At 47.8% G+C, this 19,675-nt stretch overlaps 1 protein-coding gene across 2 annotated transcripts in view; it reads right to left on the bottom strand.

Annotated features, from left to right (window-relative positions):
- LOC100114340 (unconventional myosin-X) overlaps nucleotides 1-19,290 on the bottom strand; it is a 36,979-nt gene extending 17,689 nt beyond the window's left edge. For both annotated transcript variants that reach the window (XM_031928516.1, XM_031928517.2), the window contains exons 1-2: nucleotides 18,684-19,290; nucleotides 5,659-5,765 (exon numbers count right to left, since the gene is read on the bottom strand). In XM_031928516.1, the coding sequence (XP_031784376.1) occupies nucleotides 5,659-5,765; nucleotides 18,684-18,708 (132 nt within the window). In that variant the 5' untranslated portion in view covers nucleotides 18,709-19,290. The remainder of the gene's footprint in view (nucleotides 1-5,658; nucleotides 5,766-18,683) is intronic.
- Between the last annotated feature and the right edge of the window lie 385 nt (nucleotides 19,291-19,675).

Raw genomic sequence — 19,675 nt, 5'->3', positions numbered from 1 at the left:
ACGAGCCGTAGCTGTTACTTATACACCGCCACTCGCAGAAGCCCTGGATGGAGTTTCTACTCGTCGGTGTGCTCCATACACATCAGAGACAAGCAAAGTAGCCGTTAAGAGCCGATTTTCGGACGACGCCGACGGCCTGGAGCACTTAAGTGAGGGTCGACGACGCTGGCTCAGGGATTTCGTAATTAAAAAGCAGCCGCCACTTGCGGTCGGTCGGATTAGATTGTATGCAGCGCAGCTGAGGCCGCTCAGCCGTTTGAGCCAATTTCGAGGGATGAGCCGGTGCTTGATGAAATTATCTATTGTTCTTTACGCGAGAGACCGACAATTACGTGGTAATTGTGTTTTGTCAACGAGATGCATTCTTTTTTTAAACGCATATACACACGCGGATAGCGAAGTATTGCATGATGCGCGAAAAGTTTTGCGCGCGCGTCCTCGTGCGAGCGAGCCATAAATCAGGAAACTGGATCGAATTTCCGCGCGGATTTGTCAAGATAACCGCGCGAAAACAGTAATGTATGAGTTATACGCTGGCTTCTACATCGTCTCTTCAAATTAGTTATCATATTCCCTCTCATCGTATTCGAGCACGTAGATACATAGGTATCTTCGAGAAATCAGCATATTTATTATCATTTTGCGTTCAGCAAGTAGCTGATTGAATACAGCAAACACACGCAACGCGACACGTCAAGGGAATTTGATCGTCGGCCCTCCGAGTGACGAATCGCAATATCGCCATCCATGCAGGGAACGCATTCGCCGCGGGAAACGTCAAAAGCACACGAGAAATCTCGAAATAAATATCGACGCATGCTATGTGGCCTGATTTCACCCTGAAAAATTGACTGCTCTCGTTGGCGAACACTCGCCGCGGGATCTGCTCTTCCCATTTTCCCATCGAGAGCCGCGGGTTTTCTGCAGCGGCAGAGGACTGAAAGACGACGACGCTCTCGCAGCTCTCCAGCGTGGTATCATTAACACGCGTATATAAACACGAGATAAAAAGGTGCTAGTGAATTTCCGGGCCTCTTGGCCTATAGCCGAACCGAGCTCGCGTATAATTGAAACGGCCCGAGAGTGCACCGGTGCGAGAGGTTAATGAGGTTGCGCGCGGCGAGGTCGTGTTGAGTGTCGTCGCCTGCATGCAATATACTTATAGATATGGAAAGTAAAGACTAAAGTAGACATTAAAGTATTTGTTTAATGTGGGGTTCATTATAAATTTCAAACTCAATTGTATAGAAATCAACGAAAAACACTTTGGGATCACCATTGTGAGCAAATCATAATATACGTGTAAATACAGATTGCAGATTGCGACGTACTCGTCAATAAAAATACTCTCGACAGTTTAATAATCCCGTGAGATGCCAGGTGTATATAATAAAACGGCTCGACGAGAAAAAAAAGCGCTCTGCGCAGCTCCGTATAGTAAGCGATGACTTGACCCGGAATCCAGAGCACGACGACACACGTGCAACCCTCCGGCTCCGTATACGTGTGTATACCTATAAAAACCTCTCAACTGCACGGCAGATATATAGGCTGCACACACACTCGCAGCCGAGGAAGGAGAGCGAGAGGGAATGTAACGCGCACGTGGACGAGCAGCCCATCGCTTATTTCCCATTAACCCCCTTTTTAGCCTACATACCTATAACTCCCGCGCCGATGGATATTTGATCGAAGAGAGTATCGGATGCGATGCGCGCGATCGACGCCCCGATAATGCCTTTCTAATCAGTTCCACCGACGGAGGACCTGGATTGTATAAGAGGAGGGGACGCGCCGCCGCTTACGTAACGAGGACGATCGCAGGCGCGTGTGTGTTCGAGCGAAGCGCGGTATGAACGCAACGAGCGAGTTCAAGGTAACAATAGCGAGGGAAAGAGAGCGGAGCGTATTTTTCCACGGGCGGGAAAAATTTTACCTTTTTATATCATAATAAACACAGCGACGTTCGACGAAAAATCCATATACCGCAAAAGAGGTTCCGGCGAAAATAACTCGACGCACGAGCGACGAGTCGGCCCGTCTGTCGATTACGGCTGCGACCCCACGCGCTCGCGGGATATCGAATTATAGCTGTATGACCAGTGAGCCTATATATGTGTGTGTGTGTGCGTGTGTGTGCGTGCGTGTGTGCGTGCGTGCGTGTGTGTGTGCGTGTGTGTGTGTATACATGCGCAGCATTGCTTAATTCCGTTAAGGGCCAACACTACTCTGGCCCCCGCCGCCGGATTCATTTAATACAGGTATGTATATATCGAGTTATCGAGAAACGCTAATCCGACGACGCGGCCCGGCACTTTTTAATTATCTGCTACTGTGATACAATAGTATACAATATGTAGAGGAGAGAATTCTATCCGCGCGTCTCTCGACGCCGAAATGACTGGATGTCGTGCGCGGCCTCTTCGCTGCGGCGGCGATTGCTCTGCGCAGGTGGTTGCTGGATGTAATTGCGGCTGGAATTTAATGATAGATGTACATAGCCACCCTACTACAGGATTGATGATAGTGAGCCGGGCTCGAGAGGTTTGCATTTTCTGCCGCTCTCCATTACGGTGATTACGCCTGCTATATCGTGATTTTAATTTGACAACGTGTAAACTCATTAGCTCACGATATATATCGATAGTATGCGTATACATAAATAGCGACGTTTGCGAAATCGGCAGACCGTGTACTCGATCCTCGTCCAATTTGCACCGCTTTTCAGGCCTCGAGGCTCTCTCTCTCTCTCTCTCTCTCTCTCTCTCTCTCTCTCTCTCTCTCGAAATACACTTATAAAAGTGCACGCGACACTGCAATTTCACGGACAATTATACCCCCACGGGGAAGCGTCAGCGAGGAGAGGACGGACGAGTGGCAAGCACGAAGCGATGAGTGATTTCGGGAAAGGGGGAAGAAGGCGCGAACCCTTTCCCGAGATATAGGCGGATTACGCCTTGTTCTTCTTCCCCTCTCGAGTCCTCGGCATTGAGACACCCTCAGAACTTCGCGGACTGTTCATCGAAGCCGTCGGATGCACGGGATCTCTCTGTTCCAAGGCCGGCCCGTGGCTGCTGCGCGGAACGACGACTCGACGACGGCGGCTCGTTGCAGCCGTATAATTTCCGCGCTTTCACTCTCTGCTTATTCGTGTGTGTTTCAAGCTTTGACGTACTGCATCGCCCGAGGCTGCGAGATTTAATCAGAGAATATACGCGTTGCGAGCAGAAAAACATTGTCTATTATGCCTATACGCTGAATTCGAAGATAATTCAATTCAGCGTATAGGAATCATGACAATGGCGCAATCTCGTCATAACCCATAAGCGCGTGACGTGAAAGGTCTAGCCGTGATTTCTCATGCCATCGGGCATATAGTGTCGTGACTTTGAATCATTTGCAACTCCAGGTGTGGGTAATGACTGTTGTTTTGTCGCTAGAGTTAAAGTCGTCCATTCTGACGTGTCGAGCTCCATTGTCTAGTTCATACAACGATTTCAAGGGCAAGCCAGCGGTGTAGGCTATTGTATAGGTATTCGTGTTAGCGGCACTATCGATCTGCTTCTAGGAAACAAAAAAGCTAAGGTATACGTATACACCTTATACACAGCTGTCTACGTGTGTACAACTTACGAGCGAATTACATCATTACCAACGCAAAAGATCCTCTGCACTTGCCAAACGAACCTTTGCTTATATCGTTCTCGCGACATGTCGGGAATATAAACTTTTTCCGTCCCTCTCGTGCAGCGCGCAGTCTCTCAAACGAATAATAGCGTTGACGCGCGACGAGACGCGCTCTTTCTTCCTCCTAATCCTCCTACGCGCGGCTCAGAAACGGGAAGCGCGCCATTAACGAGGGCATTGAAACCGGCCAAGTCGTAACAATTCACGTGAAAACCGCCGAGAGCTGCCTTTTTTCCTCGGGGGATCGAGTGGAACTCGAACTTTTCATTATTCAGCCTCGAAAGAAATAGAAAGAGATAATCATAGACTCGCCGGACGGTTAATCCTATGCAGGTTTAATGTACCCTAATGCGCGCCTGCTCAAACTTCTCCGCAGGCAGTTCGAATCATAGAGTGCAGTGTTCTTCTCATCGCACCGATGATTCGCAGCATCACTGCGGTAAAACTATATCCCCGCAAAGAAAGTTGTTGCGCTGCGTTATATTTCCAGCGAAGCATCAGTCACATTATGGTAACTCAATTTCCCGCGAGCGTCCCGTAGCTCCGCTACACTTGCTCCTTCAGCGCATCCCGCGAAATTGCCTTCTGAACTCCTCCTCCCTCGCTTCTGAGATAGACGGCGTTGAAGCCGTCGCGCGCTCCGCAACTTAGAATCAGGATATTGATGTCCAATTAAGGCCACAGCTAACACAATTAGCGCGTCTGTGTACTGTGCACAACATCCATTGCAGCGCAGGGCGACAGACCTGTTGTGCGGCACGCGAGAGACCCTCCAATCCGGCCTGCTTCCATCCCTCTAATGGATAAATCCAATTCAGTTATATTCCATTTCTCGCTCTCTCTCTCTCTCTCTCTCTCTCTCTCTCTCTCTCTCTCTCTCTCTCTCTCTCTCTCCCGCGGGGAGAAAAAAGAGGTTTCGGTGGCCAGAATCTCTCGCCTTATTTTTCTCTCGCGCTCTCCGTTGCTCTCGTTCCGCGCGGATGTAGGCCGTCCTCTTTTGTACATCTCTTGCGCCCGCGCACGAGCAGCGCAGCCCAGACGAGGACAGAGAGATGAATGGGTCTAGCCCTCGGCTGCTGCTGCTCTGGCTGGTGAACCAGCTGACTAGGGGCTGTCGCCATGGCAACCGAACCAACACCCGGCAGCAACGCCCCACCCCTGCGATATTCACATTGTATACCTATATGTCTACATATGCAGCGAGTACGACGACTCGCGAGATTCGAGGCAGCGAAGCAACACTGTGCGGAACTTCAGTCCGTGGGGTCACTCGCCTAAAGAAAGGGAAGATGCCAATATTTATTACGTTTGAAATCGTCGATGATCCTCGATACTTATTATTTCATTAATTCATGATACACGTGAAAAAAGCTTATATACGTCGCAAAAATGTTCCGTAAGACCAGCTGAACGATCAGCGAAAGAGAGAAGATAAGGAATAATGATCACGTACTGTTTAATCGTGTCTTCAATTAGACTAATTGTCGATTCATTATGGAGCGCTCCGTCCAAGTCACGAACAACCAGAAATACTTTAACGAATGCACGCTGAATGATTGAGTAGAGCGTGAATCAACTCTCGGGCCCTATCTATCAGTAAGCAATCCTCGAGTGCAGCTCCGACAAATACATTAAGAGCGTATTAAGCCAAAGCTATATCTACATATAATTAACGACACGACCGCGTGAATCACTCCACTGCCGCCATTTGGAAAAACAGCAGCGATGCCTTTACACGCAGACTCTCTTTCCCTCTTCGCGCGCTCAACGCTATAATATGCACACCTCGTTTTACTTTCCGACTCTCTGCAGGCCCGCATCTCGAAGCCGCGTTCTTTGAAGGCGCGGCTGCAAGGGGGTAAGTAGGTTCGTTAAACAAACCTTGAGGCTACGGGGGAAGAAGTGGGTGACCCGAAATTCTCCGCTGCAGATTTGCGAACAAATACGGTTAGATTTGCTTTCAAAGGATACGTAAATCTCGTCTCTGCTGTAGCGGACCTGGAGGTTCCGGTTGATGCCCGTCTCGTCAATGTCGCTGATCACCGTCATGTCCGGCACGCCGAGCTCAGGGCTACAGCCTGCAACAGGAAAAAAATTATTTATAAATTAACAGACCATCAGAGAAGAAGCCGATTAATCGTATATGATAAAATTATTAAACGTTGAATGCAATCAGAACTTTGTTAGTTTGCAGATTTTCCTAAATCATAACGTACGATGTGAGACAATTTGGTTGAAAAGTTAACTAATTGGTGACGAAATTAGCTCGTGAAAGATCATTTCGTCGCTAATTAACTAACTTTCCTACCGCAGGCTTGTGTCCACACTGAGAGAAAGATATCATTGCCGTAAACATGTACACACGTTAGGAGCAATGGTTGCTAATATATTCGTGTACATCTTACAAATATTCTATACGAAACAAAAGCAGCAAAACAAAATATTGCGGGAAATATCTGTATGTTAATACCTGGTTAACATATGAATTGCATGGCTATCGTGCGTAGTGTTGCGTGCAGATGGCGTTTCTCTCGTACCGCCTAACCTCAAAATCCGTCATCCTCTTTCATACAAAAAATGTTTTTGAGGGTTTATTTATCATGAATAATCAATAAATCATTAATAATAGAGCGAAAGCAACTATATATACCTAAGGAAGCATGCAAAGTGCCTTTGAAATGATATAAGTCAAAATTCAAAGGTATATGTCAACTAGTTTATCACTATTAGTTCAAAAGTTATTGGAAAAATTCAAATCTGAAAAATGAATGATTACGATATGATGTTTAACACACTACTGAATTTTTCCAATAACTTTTGAACTAATAGTGATAAATTAGTTGATATATACCTTTTTTGAATGCCAGAGGCTGCTGAATCAGTTGGAATCACACTCATTATTTTATCTCTAGAACTATCAGATCTGGTATTTAGACCCAAAAGGCCGATGAAAGACAAAATTTTGAATTTTGACATTATATCACTGTAAAGTTACTCAGCATTAATAAAATTCATACAAGTGTGTTTTCTAATCATTTTTATCTGATTACTTCATAAAGTCTATGAAAAATCGTAAAGGGCATCCATATGTTAACTATTAACATACAGCTATTTTACATATAACATAGCTACGTTAACTATTAACATACGTATTATTGGCTCAAATCGAATATGCCTATGTTAATAGTTAACATATATGTTTGCTGCAATGTTATTTTTCTCTCAGTGCACTTGTGAACTCTACTAAAAAAATTTTAATGAATAAAATATTTCAGCGACTATATGGTAGAAAGAATATAATAAGTTTTGAGCATATCACTTGGTCGATAAACGTGATCGTAAAATGATATCTGAGTGTCTTTCTTATTTCGACGTTCATTTGAACGAAGCCCCCGAAACTCTTCAAGCTCTAAAACAAGCTAAGAGTATTATACAGGTATACAGTTCTTCGCTGAACCGCAACAATCATCTCAACCACAAAGCTGACACTCTAATAATTCTCAGTGCAAATTTGCAAGTCTGCATACAGCCGAATCATCGGTGCCGGCAAACCGCGTGTGCAGCTGATCGCGAACATAGCCGCACACGCAGGTGCACACGGGTTACAAGCCCACCTGCGCACCAGCTGTCTTTCGCGAGCGGCGGTCGTGCGCGAAAAAAGACAAGCTGTACAACAGCAAAGATGATACGACTGGACGTGGATTTTTCGTTCCCGATCTACGCGCTCTCGCTTTTGCTTTCTGTGAAGTATGTATATATAAGGACGATAGAGAACTAATCGTTATTCAGACAGCGAGCACCGGGTGGACTGCAAGCCTCGATATGGTCGGGTATAAGCGGAGAAGACGATGCACAGCGCACCTTGTGACTATGATGGATTCACCGTACTTAGGATGAGCAGTTCGCGATTTATGCGCATACGTTATACTGATGTGTATGATTTTTCTTTTTCTTAAATCTTCGCAATTAAAGGTGGTCTTTTATCAATTATTATATCGACGACTGCACTACGGAAAAAAACGCTTTCTCTACAGTTCACGTATCTGACTTTGCAAGACAATAAATTCCTTGATTAAAAAACTCCTGGTTCCATTGTATATTTTGGCTTTCACATCATTACAAGAGGATTATATTAAATTCGACTTATATGAAGACCTTAAAAAGAACATACACACCGCGTCGCTTCCTCGGTTCTCATGAATCCTTATTATATATAAGTGCGATTATATTCCACGCCGCGATCGCTTCTCTGAAACAATAAAAGCAGGGGCGGCCTCACGCATGTTCGCTGGCCTCCACACAAAAAGCCGGTCGTAAAACTGAACAGCGGCGACGCTTTTTTCTGCTGCTTTCTGTCAAATCGTCGTTTCCTGTGGCTTCTTTATTTTTCTCTACGAAACGTATACAGTCTATACACACACGTGCGCACATGCACGTGAGTTTATTTGAGCAGTCACGCGGACTGTGTATATTGTCGTCGCTCGTGATTGTCTGTCTGTCTGTCTGTCTGTCTCTCTCTCTCTCTCTCTCTCTCTCGCGCGCGCGCGCGCGGCGGCAGCGGCCGTTTCTCTTTATCGCTAAGGTCGAATCGGCATGCCCTTCCCGCGCGGCACAAACGCGGTCAGGATAACCCTTGCAGCGATACACTCCGCGCGCGCGCAACAAATGTCCGATTTATCTTTTCTCTCGGCAGCTCTCTTTTTCCTCATAACGCGGCCTATAGCGCTTTATTCTATCCCGATGATCGGACACGCGGAATCGCAAGATAAGAGTTGGCGACTGCCTCTTTGTACACGCGCCGTATTACGCTAAATAATAAATTTAAATTGATAAATTAGGTATGTGTTGCACACGAACAATGAAGGATTGTTCCGGCGTCATCGCTTCCCCGAGTGTATTATCGAATAGCGCGATAACACTTCGCTCTGTCTTTTTTTAACGATACTATCTTTCAGTCAGCAGACGTAGAAGAATTCATCAACGCCTTGAACCCCGTGGCTGTCCCCGCAGGCACGAATTAACCTCCGTACTCTCCAAACAGAGCGGCTCCAAGTGCCACTTCGCGAGGAAAGAAAGAACGGGAAAAAGGCACTATATTCTCATTGCAGAGTGCAGTGTAGGAGCTGGAGAGAAGAAAAAAAACTGCTGCCGTGAGATAATGCCCGTGTACACACGTAGAGAAGGAGGAGCACTGCACCCCCGCACTGGTATATACAAAGGGGGCGCGACGGCAACGACTAAATGCTCCCTCGCAGCTCCCCGCGTGCACGAGACACACTCGGCCATCGCTTCAAGGAGCAATTAGCCGAGTGAACTTCCGCGAAAAAACGTCTCGCTTTTAACCCCTTTTTCGGCTGGATCTTGTATGCGGAATCGACGGGGCTTGCGGTCGCACGTGGATGTACTGCAGCTACCACGGCTCAGGTGTATGGAGTTACACGGGAGGTGACGTTGCGAGTGCGGTGTATTGTGTACGAACCGGCGTCGATGCGCGGAGAAAAATGTGTGCGGCGGATTTATAAGTGCAGTAGACGGAGGGAGATGCCCGTATGGGGGAATGACGAGAGCGACGGGCTTGATTGGGTCAAGGGCTCGTGTTGACGATGCATAATAACAACGTTTGCAAACGCACCGCGCTTTCAGGGGTTAAGAGTCGTATGGTAATATATAGCTTGTTTGGGCATAAAAATCTGGAGATATCAACTTTCGGCAATGCATATGGGAAAAAAATGTTCGACCGGCCCGTATTATTGGCGCTCTTAAAAAAGCACGCGAGAGGATACGCAAAGTATATTCGTTTTTTCCAAGATGCGCGCGCGTCAGCAGCAAAATCCGATGCCGCAGGTGTGTTTCGGGCGCGTCTCTAATACCTATATACACATTCAGAACTCCGAACTCGGCAGTGCGGCGAGTGATATCGTTTGTCGCGCACGCACAGCTCGAGCTGCAACTTTTTGCAGATGTCGACAATAATTGGTCTGAAATTTCTCGTGCACCTGATATATAGAAGAAATGTTCTCGGTTTTCCCTGACACGCGAACACTCGGTGCCTTATTCCATTCATAGGTATAATGTAATATATGCATACGAAAGAATGCGCACATCAAAGTGGGTATATATCCTGTGCGATTTTGGCAGTTAGATCGCAATGCCAATTGAACCATGCACGAGAAAGAGCAGAGGATGAAAAATCTGAAATAATCAAAGAGAACGAGGCTCAAATTGACAGCGCAGCGCTTACATGTAATATATATCTGCACAAGCCCCTGTACGCACGCACACACTGCTGCTCAATTGAAGAGTCGGAGCGTCTAAGCGCTCGGAATACGCAGGAGGTTCCACGCGCGCGCGTCGATCGCTCGGCTCTCCTCGCTCTCTTCCCATCATTGTCTCTCTCGCTCTCCTCTTCACGTCTCTCCCCTTTGCTCATTCGCATGTGCGGCTGCCCCTTTTGCGCGCAAAAGCGCCGGTATATAGTTCCCTCGCTATATATACATATACCTATAGCGGCAAGCACACCCGGCGCCGCCGTCGGTGTATTAGTCTTTTTTCTTTCTCCTCCTACACTCCAATGTGTACTACTCAACGTGTATAGCTGCTTTCAGCGATGGGCGTTTTGTCGCCTTCGCTCTCTTCTTCCTATTGTTCCTCCGTCTCTCTGTACTCCCATATTTAAGTCGTGGCGTGCACGTAATGGCTCAATGTTTTACTCAAAGCTCGAGAGAGGAGACGCTCTGCGTGTGACGCGTTGAAGCAGCCCGAGCTCTGTAGGTCTGCGTGTTACCCAGTGCACTTTTAATCCACTCACTCCTCGGAAGGAGGGTGGAAAGAGCAAATAATTTCGCAGAGACAGCCGTTCTCGAGCTTCGGCGAGAAAAACAACTTTCCGCGAGCGCAAGTGGAAAACAATGCTTTCGTCGCGCGACGACACGTTCAATTCTTTTTCCACTCTAACTCACGCGCGGAGATACTGTACTTACGCTTATTAGCGCGCATAACTAAAGCAGTGAATCCCGCTGCGTGGAAATTGAATTACGCGCGTCAAGTGGCTGAAAGCACTTGTTATATACCGAGAACGTCGCCGCCGTGCTCCGACCCGTTGCAGAATGCAGATGTATGCGCGCAGAGCGCGGACTTTATGAGATATTACAGGGTGATAAACGATTTTTACGAGATTGATACGTACGGAAGCGTTACAAAGGAATTAAAATTTCGCTCTCTGTATTTGAGAAGCGTTTATATCGCCCGACACATCACGCAACTCATGCCTCTTGTGTTCGCGTGATTTATACATATACTCGCGCGCCGTGAAATGTTGTAACGCGATGATTTACGAAACACGCGAAATATTTGCAAAATCAGGACGGACATTCCAATGGTTCAATAGAATAAGCGCGGCGGCAAATTAAAGTACATCAATAGAGTGCGAGTGTTGCGGAGAGGAAGAATTTCGCAAGAATCCCCGCACGCAGCGTTAATATTACACTGCAGCCGAAGACCTGCACACACGAGTATTTTCATCGTCGAGCAGGGAGAAAAACAAATGAAAAGCGGAGAGCGAATAATAACGCGTCGAGAAAAATTATCTGAATATTTTTTTCTATCTGTATAAAGTTTGGCACCACCAGGTACATAAATAATTGATAATACATATCGTAAGAAGTTTTAATAGACAACCTGTCTCTTAAACCTGCTCCTCAGCGTTTTTCCCTCCCTGCTCTCTGCGGCATACTACTTATGTCTCTGCCGCGGCATAACCCTCGCGAGGAGGTGCAGTCGGTCGATTTAACTTTTGATGATGCACGACGCGAGCGTCGACAAAGGATTAATTGCTGCAGTGCCGACGACGAGTGTCTTAATTAAATATCGCCCTTCTCTTTTTTCGCTCGGCTCGCGCCACACTGACTTAACAGCCTGGTATGTTAATCGCGGCGAATTCAATTTCGAGCTGTTCGCGCAACGGACTTTCCGCAATTTCTCGGCTTACTTTTGTTACGTGGGCGTTTCAGGACCATTAAACGCATAGGTAAACGCACAAGTTCCATCATAAATAATCGCAGATGGTAGAATCTAAATGCATCTCATATACACCAGTACCTCATCATCACCGACAATTGTCCAAAGCGTGTTCGAATCGCTTCCCTTCCGCAGTGTCTCGGCCTCGAGAGCTATAATATAATATCATCCACGCACACGTATCAGCTGCATACGCGACCTAGTTCGCGCTCAACGACTCTCTCATCGTAAGGCACGTCGATTATGCCTCGAGTGCTGCTGTTGCTGCGCGCTGCAGTTATCTCCGCATCGCTTGCAAGTACTCTCTCTCTCTCTCACACACACACACACACACACATGAAGCGGCGGTACTTTAAATTTCTAGCGGATCGATATATTCGTTTTCTTCTTGTTTTATGGTCGACGCCGAGAGCTGAGATTGCATGGGGATGCAGGCTTATCTTTGCGCGAGCTCTATTGTAATGTACGCGCTGCGGCTTGCTTGTCGATGGTGCTTGATTAGGTGGTGAAGTTTACCCTCTGCGAGACTGGAGTGCATTGCACTTTTTTCATATATAAAGCGCAAATACAGAGAAAAAGCAGCTTTTCTTGTGCTGATCGAAGTACGGGTGGTATTTTTATTAAACTTTTCGGAGTTGACAGCTCGTTGTATCGCATGTACGCGAAGCAATTAAAATGATTCGACCGAGATTCAGCGTTCACGCCGCCGACCAATTTATTTAAACTCGATTCTGGAACGAAGTTCATTCAGCATGCCACGTTCAGATGACTTCTTAATTCGATATCGACTCGATCAACCCATTTTGCATTTCGCGCGCATGAGCATGAATGAGAATTAAAAGCTTAAATTATTATTGCTCGTTATACATAAATCGACTCTGATGCTATGTATGATAACAATTATATACAACGTTGAGCTGCTGAACTCTCAAACGCCGATACGGCAAACTCGGTTATTCGCTGAAAGAGTATATGCCGGCGTCAGCACGCAAAAAAAGGGGGACAAGTGTGTAGTGCACATATATCTATACATCAGAGGGCAGCGAAGAAGAGTAAGTAACGTCGCCTCTTCATCGCATAAAACTCGGTGCCCCTTTGATGATGGTCCGGGACACAGAAACGCCGCGCGCCGATCGAGAGATAACTTCCGGCATCAAGTACACGCAGCAAGAGAGATGCAGTGCCGCCAGACGCCGCTTCTGTGTGTGTGTGTGTGTGTGTGTGTGTGTGTATATATATAATGCAGTCGATTCTAATTACGACTTCGCTCGGATATCTGAGTTCGTTTGTTTCGCAGGAGTACGTTAATTTTGGCGTGTGCTCCGTTCGATGCAGCGAGCGGGGGAAGAATTTAATTAGGCTACGCTCAAAATAGCCCCGGAGAAATCGAACCTAGCAACGGGTAAAATAAGCGCATTTTATATCGTTTATAACAATTGAATTGAAAATCGTTGTGTAATAATTGAAATCATCCGTGCATATAATGTAGCCTCATTATCATTATATTCAACGTCGCACAAAAAGCAAACTTCTCGCGCACAAAGCGCAGGGCAGTGATATCCGAGTGCACGCGAAAGCTCCTATAATACATACGCGGAGCGCAAAAATTGCCCTAAATCAGAAGTCCGCAGCGTGTATACACAATAGCCGCGTATACAAAGGGCGAGATTTTCACGTGCAAACTAAATACGCCATTGAAAAGTGGGCGAGCCGCGACGCGAGATAGCTGAGCTGTCTGTATGTATATAGTTGTATACGCATATACTCGCACGCCACAAATCTGCGACTCCTGCGCTTCTTCTCACCGCTGCTGCCGTGCGACGGGAAGTTATTAAGGTGCGCGCGAAATTCCACGATCCCTAAATGCGTATCCGCCGGACGGCCCTGCGGTGCATACAAGCTCTGTAATAATATGTATGTGTGTGCGCGGCGCGCAAGGCTGCATAATCCTTTGAACAAGGCTCGTTTCTAGATAAAGCAACTTCAAGGCCAATTATGCTAACGCGACTCTCGCTTTTCAATCCGCCGCCACTGCCGCTGTCTTGACCCTCTCATTTTTTGAAACTTGATTATACACACTGCCTTTACATATTACAACGCGTGTGTGTATTTTTACTCCCAATGGGAACGATGATTATTCGCTTTTAATTACTCGGTCGCGTACGTTTCATTTCTCCCTTTCCCACACCTTTACGCGTTCGGTATACATATGTCTCTTTTTCTCGCTTGACAACAGTGTATCAACCGTATAAACGCACCGCTCATACAAAGATTCACTCGGACCAAGAAAGCCGTGCGTCGACCTCTCCAATGAGACAACTCTCGAGGTAAATCGAGAGATCTGCACTCAGCGCGCGCGGAGGAAATGATAAAAAATCTTCGCATCGTGCTTTATTCGGAAAAAGAAGCCACCACGACGACAAACAAGGATAAGAATTTAATCCGCCGCCCAAGTAGCGCGCAGCCAGCAGGAATGCCGGCGATCTATCGAGAAACGACGCGCGCGCGAGAGAGAGAGAGAGAGAGAGAGAGAGAGAGCTGTACATAAATTTTCGGTATATGCGCGCACGCGTCCAATATAAAAATCGCCGGACGCGAGCGGCGGCGACAATAATCATCGCATGAATATTGCATGAGCAGCTTTCTTTCTCATTCGGGAATAAGTTATTATTTTCTGAAGCTCTCACGCGCGATCGAAGACAGGAGAGAGAGAGAGATAGAACACAAGCGCGCAATTGAAACGTATGTGTACCTATAGCGCTTATATAGAGAGATACGCGCGGGCCACTCTTACTTCCGACATTCCGAAATTCCAAGTTTGTGACTCACGCGACGAGGATCTCGCCGCGGTGATGTGATGAGAGAGCGCGCGGCGCTGATACATATAGAGAGAGGAGAGGGAGAGGGTCAATATTTAAGCAAGGGATTCGTTCGTCGAGCGACTTTTTTTTCCTCACAAGAATGCTCGTGTGTGTGGGCAGCGAGCTTGGATATGCGCCGATTGATTTCGGATTCGCGTGTATTGCGTGGTTTTTTATCACAATCAACGATCGAACTCTGTTGAATGGATAAAAGCACTTTGCATAAAGCAGGCACAGCTTCGCTTATGGACCACTCAGGCTTAGATGACTTCGTATCGCGCAGAAGCCGCAAGCGTGCAAGGCATTAGCCGACAGAAATGCGTCGAGATAAACAAAAGCCATCGCAGAGGGGCCACATAAATCTTATACGATAAACCTCGGCGCGCAGCCTCCTTTCATCTCTCGGCACTGCGTCGGAGACAAAGACGCGATACCGCCGCGAGTGAAGCTGTGTGCATGTCGCATGTATAGAAGAGCATTACGCAAGATCTATACTGCAGGGAAAAACCATCGATATTATACGAGCGCACTCAGAGACGTCTGGCGCGTGACTCAGCCGGCGCTGCTCATGCTGCTGCTGCGATGCGGATGAATGAAAACGGGATTACTCCACCATGTGTTGGTCAACGCGCTCACTCACGCTACAAGTGTACACATGTATATATACAAGTGGTGTTCTCGCGCACCTCTCTCTCTCTCTCTCTCTCTCTCTCTCTCTCTCTCTCTCTCTCTCTCGCGCGCGCGCGCGCCAAAGGAAAACGAGGAGGCAACACTCTCGATTCTCACGTGGCGGTACGCGCGCGCGGCGATTCATACGCGAGAGTATAGAGGAGAAATCTCGAGAGCAGTGACGTCTTTCGTCGCGTCATCGTACGAAGACAGCTATTGTATACGGAAGGGAATCCAGAGCCGCATTCCCCTGCAGCAGAGCAAGAGCCATTTGTATGAGCAGCCCGCTCATGGAAGGTGAGAAGAAGAAAAGAAGAGCTGGACTTACTCAGCGCGCGCGGAACTCCGAAAATTTTAATCGACGCTCCCGATGCGTAATGCGCACGCAGACGAGTCATGGGGTACGGCGTTGGATTCTCGGCTATATGTGCCGCGTGCGTAAACTGAATTTGATATACAAGTATGGTATACCGAGAAAGAGCTTCGATGTTTGGAATGCACGCCTATTCAGATGATTGAAGTTTGCGCAGGTACGAGAGTGTGTTTCGCTGCAATAAACCCTTACACCGCTGGCTTCCTAATATATCCGTCGCAAACTAAACACGACCCGCTTTGGAAAAAAGTTTACGAGCCCCCGTCGCACAGCTCTTTGAAAACGCTATTCATAGAGTCTACTGCTACAAGCAACCCTGTATACCTGCGTTATAACGAGCATGCAATTAGGCCAGAATCCGCTTTCGAAGGGTTTTTCACGAAAAATGCAGCCCAGAGTGCAGGCTGGGGCTGCGCGCGACTCAAATAAGCTGATCCTCGGCAATTTTCCTAATGCGAAGCCCATTACCTCTTGGACGTAACAGCGCTAGGACTGTTAACGCTCGTTTAAAGCTCACGCCGAGCGATGAAAAGATCGCCGCGAACAATGAGGGCCAGTGCCAACGCGCGCGCGTTAATAATAAGGACGACAATATGCCTTTGTGTGTGACGCAACCGAATCAGCCGCGACAATGACGATTATCGCTCGAACTTATATTGATTATTGTAATTGGCACCGAGCAAGCCTAATGAATCGACAGACCTATTACGGCTCGTTTATGAATAGTCTTAAAAATTTCACTCCGGTGAATCCTCCTATTGTGCAGCCTGCGTCCATTGTGTGCATATGGCTCTGTTTTGAATTTCACTCCCCTGTTGCGATTCGCCGGGATATTTTTGTCCCTCGCGTTTATTCGCACTCCGAGAGAGGAGAGTATAATATGTAATGCAGAGGCGCTTTGTTTTCGCGCGCAATGACACCCGCGCACTTTTTATGAAGCTGCGAGCAGCGCGATCACCCGTTCCACTCTTCGTCATCCCTTCAAATGCCTTTCCAGCACAGCTTTCACGCATATTGCGATTCCCGATTATGCGCGTCCACACGCATACAAGTATATACAGGCAGGCTGCATACACATGTCCTCGTCGTGGGTTACCTTGGGGAGTCAACAGATGCTGCCACCACGGATTAAAATGAAAGGCTCCGGGTCGACGAAACGCCGGATTATCGCGCGCTGTTTTTTTTATCCCCGTTAAAAAAAAACGAAAGAAACGCGCGAGAATTATTATTGCAATTTTTTTTTGCCGAGCCAAAAAATTGCCAAGCTTGCGGACGAAAGTTTCAGACGCACTTCCATTAGTTAAAATTAAAAAATCGCGCTTAAACAAAATCACGCTGCAGAGCCGCGGAAGATTCAAAACTTGAGTATATAATCCAGCCGGAGCTTTCGGCGAAGCGGCTCGAGCAATTAATCGCCGTGAATAAGTTATCCGAAAATCGAGGTACACGGGAAAAAGTATCGGAAAAACATCAAGCACTCGAGTATACCCGCGACACTGCGAAGACCGCGAAACCCGAGACGAGAGAGAGAGAGAGAGAGAGAGAGAGAGAGAGAGAGAGAAAAGTTACAGCTCGGAGGGCAGCGAGAAAAGGTCTGGGTCGTGCGCGCGCGCCGCAGGATAGACACCGAAAAACGAGGAAGAAGATGAGAAGAGCGTCTCTTTTCACCTTGGCAGCTCTCGCGAACTGCCTCCGAACTGCGTTATCTCGCGCCCATGGACGGAGAGAGAGGAAGAAACGAGGAAAGAAAAAAATAAAGAAAGAAAGAAAAAGGTCGACGTCGTTGGCCTGGGGTCAACGCGCCTCGTAGTAGAGAGACGACTTCGTACGAATATAAAGTAGACCGTGAGCGAGAGCTGAGATATCGTGCGGGGCTTGAAATGAGTAGTCTTGCGGCTTTTTCGGACCCGGTCACATCGTGCCTCTACGCGTGTGTATGTGTGTGCGTCTGCTATATGCGGCAGTAGGTAATATAAAAGACTCGAGAGAGAGAGAGAGAGAGAGAGAGAGAGAGAGAGAGAGATGCGGGGGAAAGATGAAACGAAATCTCTCGCCTTACTGGGACACACACGCAAGTGTCGTCTTTTCTGCGCCTCTTCTCGGAAAGTCTACTACTTATACGCCTGAATTTGGGGAACTTTATTGCTCGTCATCGTCGCACTCCTTGCGGCTTTTAAATTTCAGCAAACCGGCCAAGAGATCAAAGCCGATGTTTTTCGCAGTAATTTTCATAATCCCATCGATTATAGAACAGGGAGAAGAATTTTACTAATTCAGAGGTAGCCCGAAACGATCAAGACGACGCGTTCCAGACATCAAATCAACGAACCCATAATCGGGTTATAAGATACACCCCGCGCGCGTACAAGTCGACTGACACTTGCTCCACCCCGTGTGGTATATGTATATGCTGTATAGAGTAGCAGTAGACTCGGCTGCTGGCTGCTGCTGCCGATGCTCCGAGGAGCGACCCGCGGAAAATTCAATATCTCGCTCGGTGCGGCCCGTTGATTCATTAATGAGCTCCCATAAGTCGTCTGCAAAAATCTCCTCCCGACGCCCGCATATCCGCTTTTGGACGTACGCGTAGGTATATACACAATACTCATACAGTGTCATTCCGTTCCGCACACACTCGCGCGTAAAAACAGTAAGTAAACATCGCAGCGTCGCGACGTGCGCTTCCAGAGAAAGCTGAACGGTTGAACGTTATAGATACGCTGATCCAATCGATGTTGACGCGCGAACGTTTTTCAGATCAAGTTTCCGCGATTGTACTTGAGCCTCGGCTGCCGTGTTTAGGCTTCGAGTCCTTTTTCTCCCGTGGAGCAACGTTTCTCCGAGCCGACACGCCTGTGCTTTCGTGAGGGTAAACAATGAAAATCAATATAGCAAGCACTACTGTGCACCACTCGTCACGAATATCTCGCGATTGCTACAGAATCGCGACAAAAAGCCTTTCATTCGCAATGCTGTAAATCATCTAGCTCTAAATCACAGTACACGGCGTGGCCGTCATTTCGAAGCAACGAGGGCAGAGATTGAAAGAAGAACAACGATAAATAAACAAAACTCACCCTGACTGAAGTGCTTGGCAACCATGATCGTTGCAGGCGGTGGCTCCGGTCGCCTCGAACCTGCTTCTACTCGGGGAGTCAGCGGGGGCAGCAGCGCCGGCTGCACATACTAAACATCCACCCCTCGCTCCTGCGACCTTCTCTCCTTCCACCCGTCCTGTCGGCTACTTTTCTAATATTCCCGCATCAGTCGCATCCGCACCAACGAGGATCACCAACGAAAAAACCACCACCAACAACAACAACCTCACATGTTCTTCACTCGCACTTTATGTGTATAAACTGTGTATATGTATATGAACGTCGGGGGTGGCAGAGAGGCCGATACTCTCCCTTGCGGCCGCGGCTCGCGATAAATTCACCGGAGAGCACGACGAACGCTCGACTGTGTTATGCTTGTTACGGGGGATCGGGAAGTTTTCGAGGAAAGGTGGATGCAAGTGTAGAAAGCTAAGTATACGATGTATAAGAGGAGCGAGCGCGCTGGATAAGTACGATACAACACGCGAGTGTCGTTACGGCTTGTGCGAAAGCAACCGATGCAGCGAGTCCGACGGTTGCCACCCGACTGATACACACGACACGGCTGCGCTTGCTCTCTCTCTCTCTCTCTCTCTCTCTCTCTCTCTCTCACCGCTGGATTTCAGCAGCAGCAGCAGCCCCGGCCGCCGGCTGTGGCGCTATAAAATACTCTGACGCACCGCGCGCGCACGCAGCACCTCTCGCGGATGTACCCTCTCCCTTCGCTCGCGCCCTTCTCTGTACGCGCAGCTGTGTTAGCTCGATTTCTCCGAAAAGCGCCGTTCAACGATATGGGCCTCCTTCTTGGTTTTTCGAGAGGGCCCCTTTCCTGCTAAGTGTATATACACGCCGAGTCTCGGAAGGAACGCGAGGTGGACACGACAATAACAAAGCAACGCGGTTCCGGGTGTCCTCTTGTAAACAACGAGACGATTATACGCTGGCAAGGTAGAGCTCGATTGGCTCGTCGC

The sequence above is a fragment of the Nasonia vitripennis genome, chromosome 4 (genome assembly GCF_009193385.2).
Source record: "Nasonia vitripennis strain AsymCx chromosome 4, Nvit_psr_1.1, whole genome shotgun sequence".
Lineage (NCBI taxonomy): Eukaryota > Metazoa > Arthropoda > Insecta > Hymenoptera > Pteromalidae > Nasonia > Nasonia vitripennis.
This window is presented reverse-complemented; position numbering and strand designations above follow the sequence as displayed.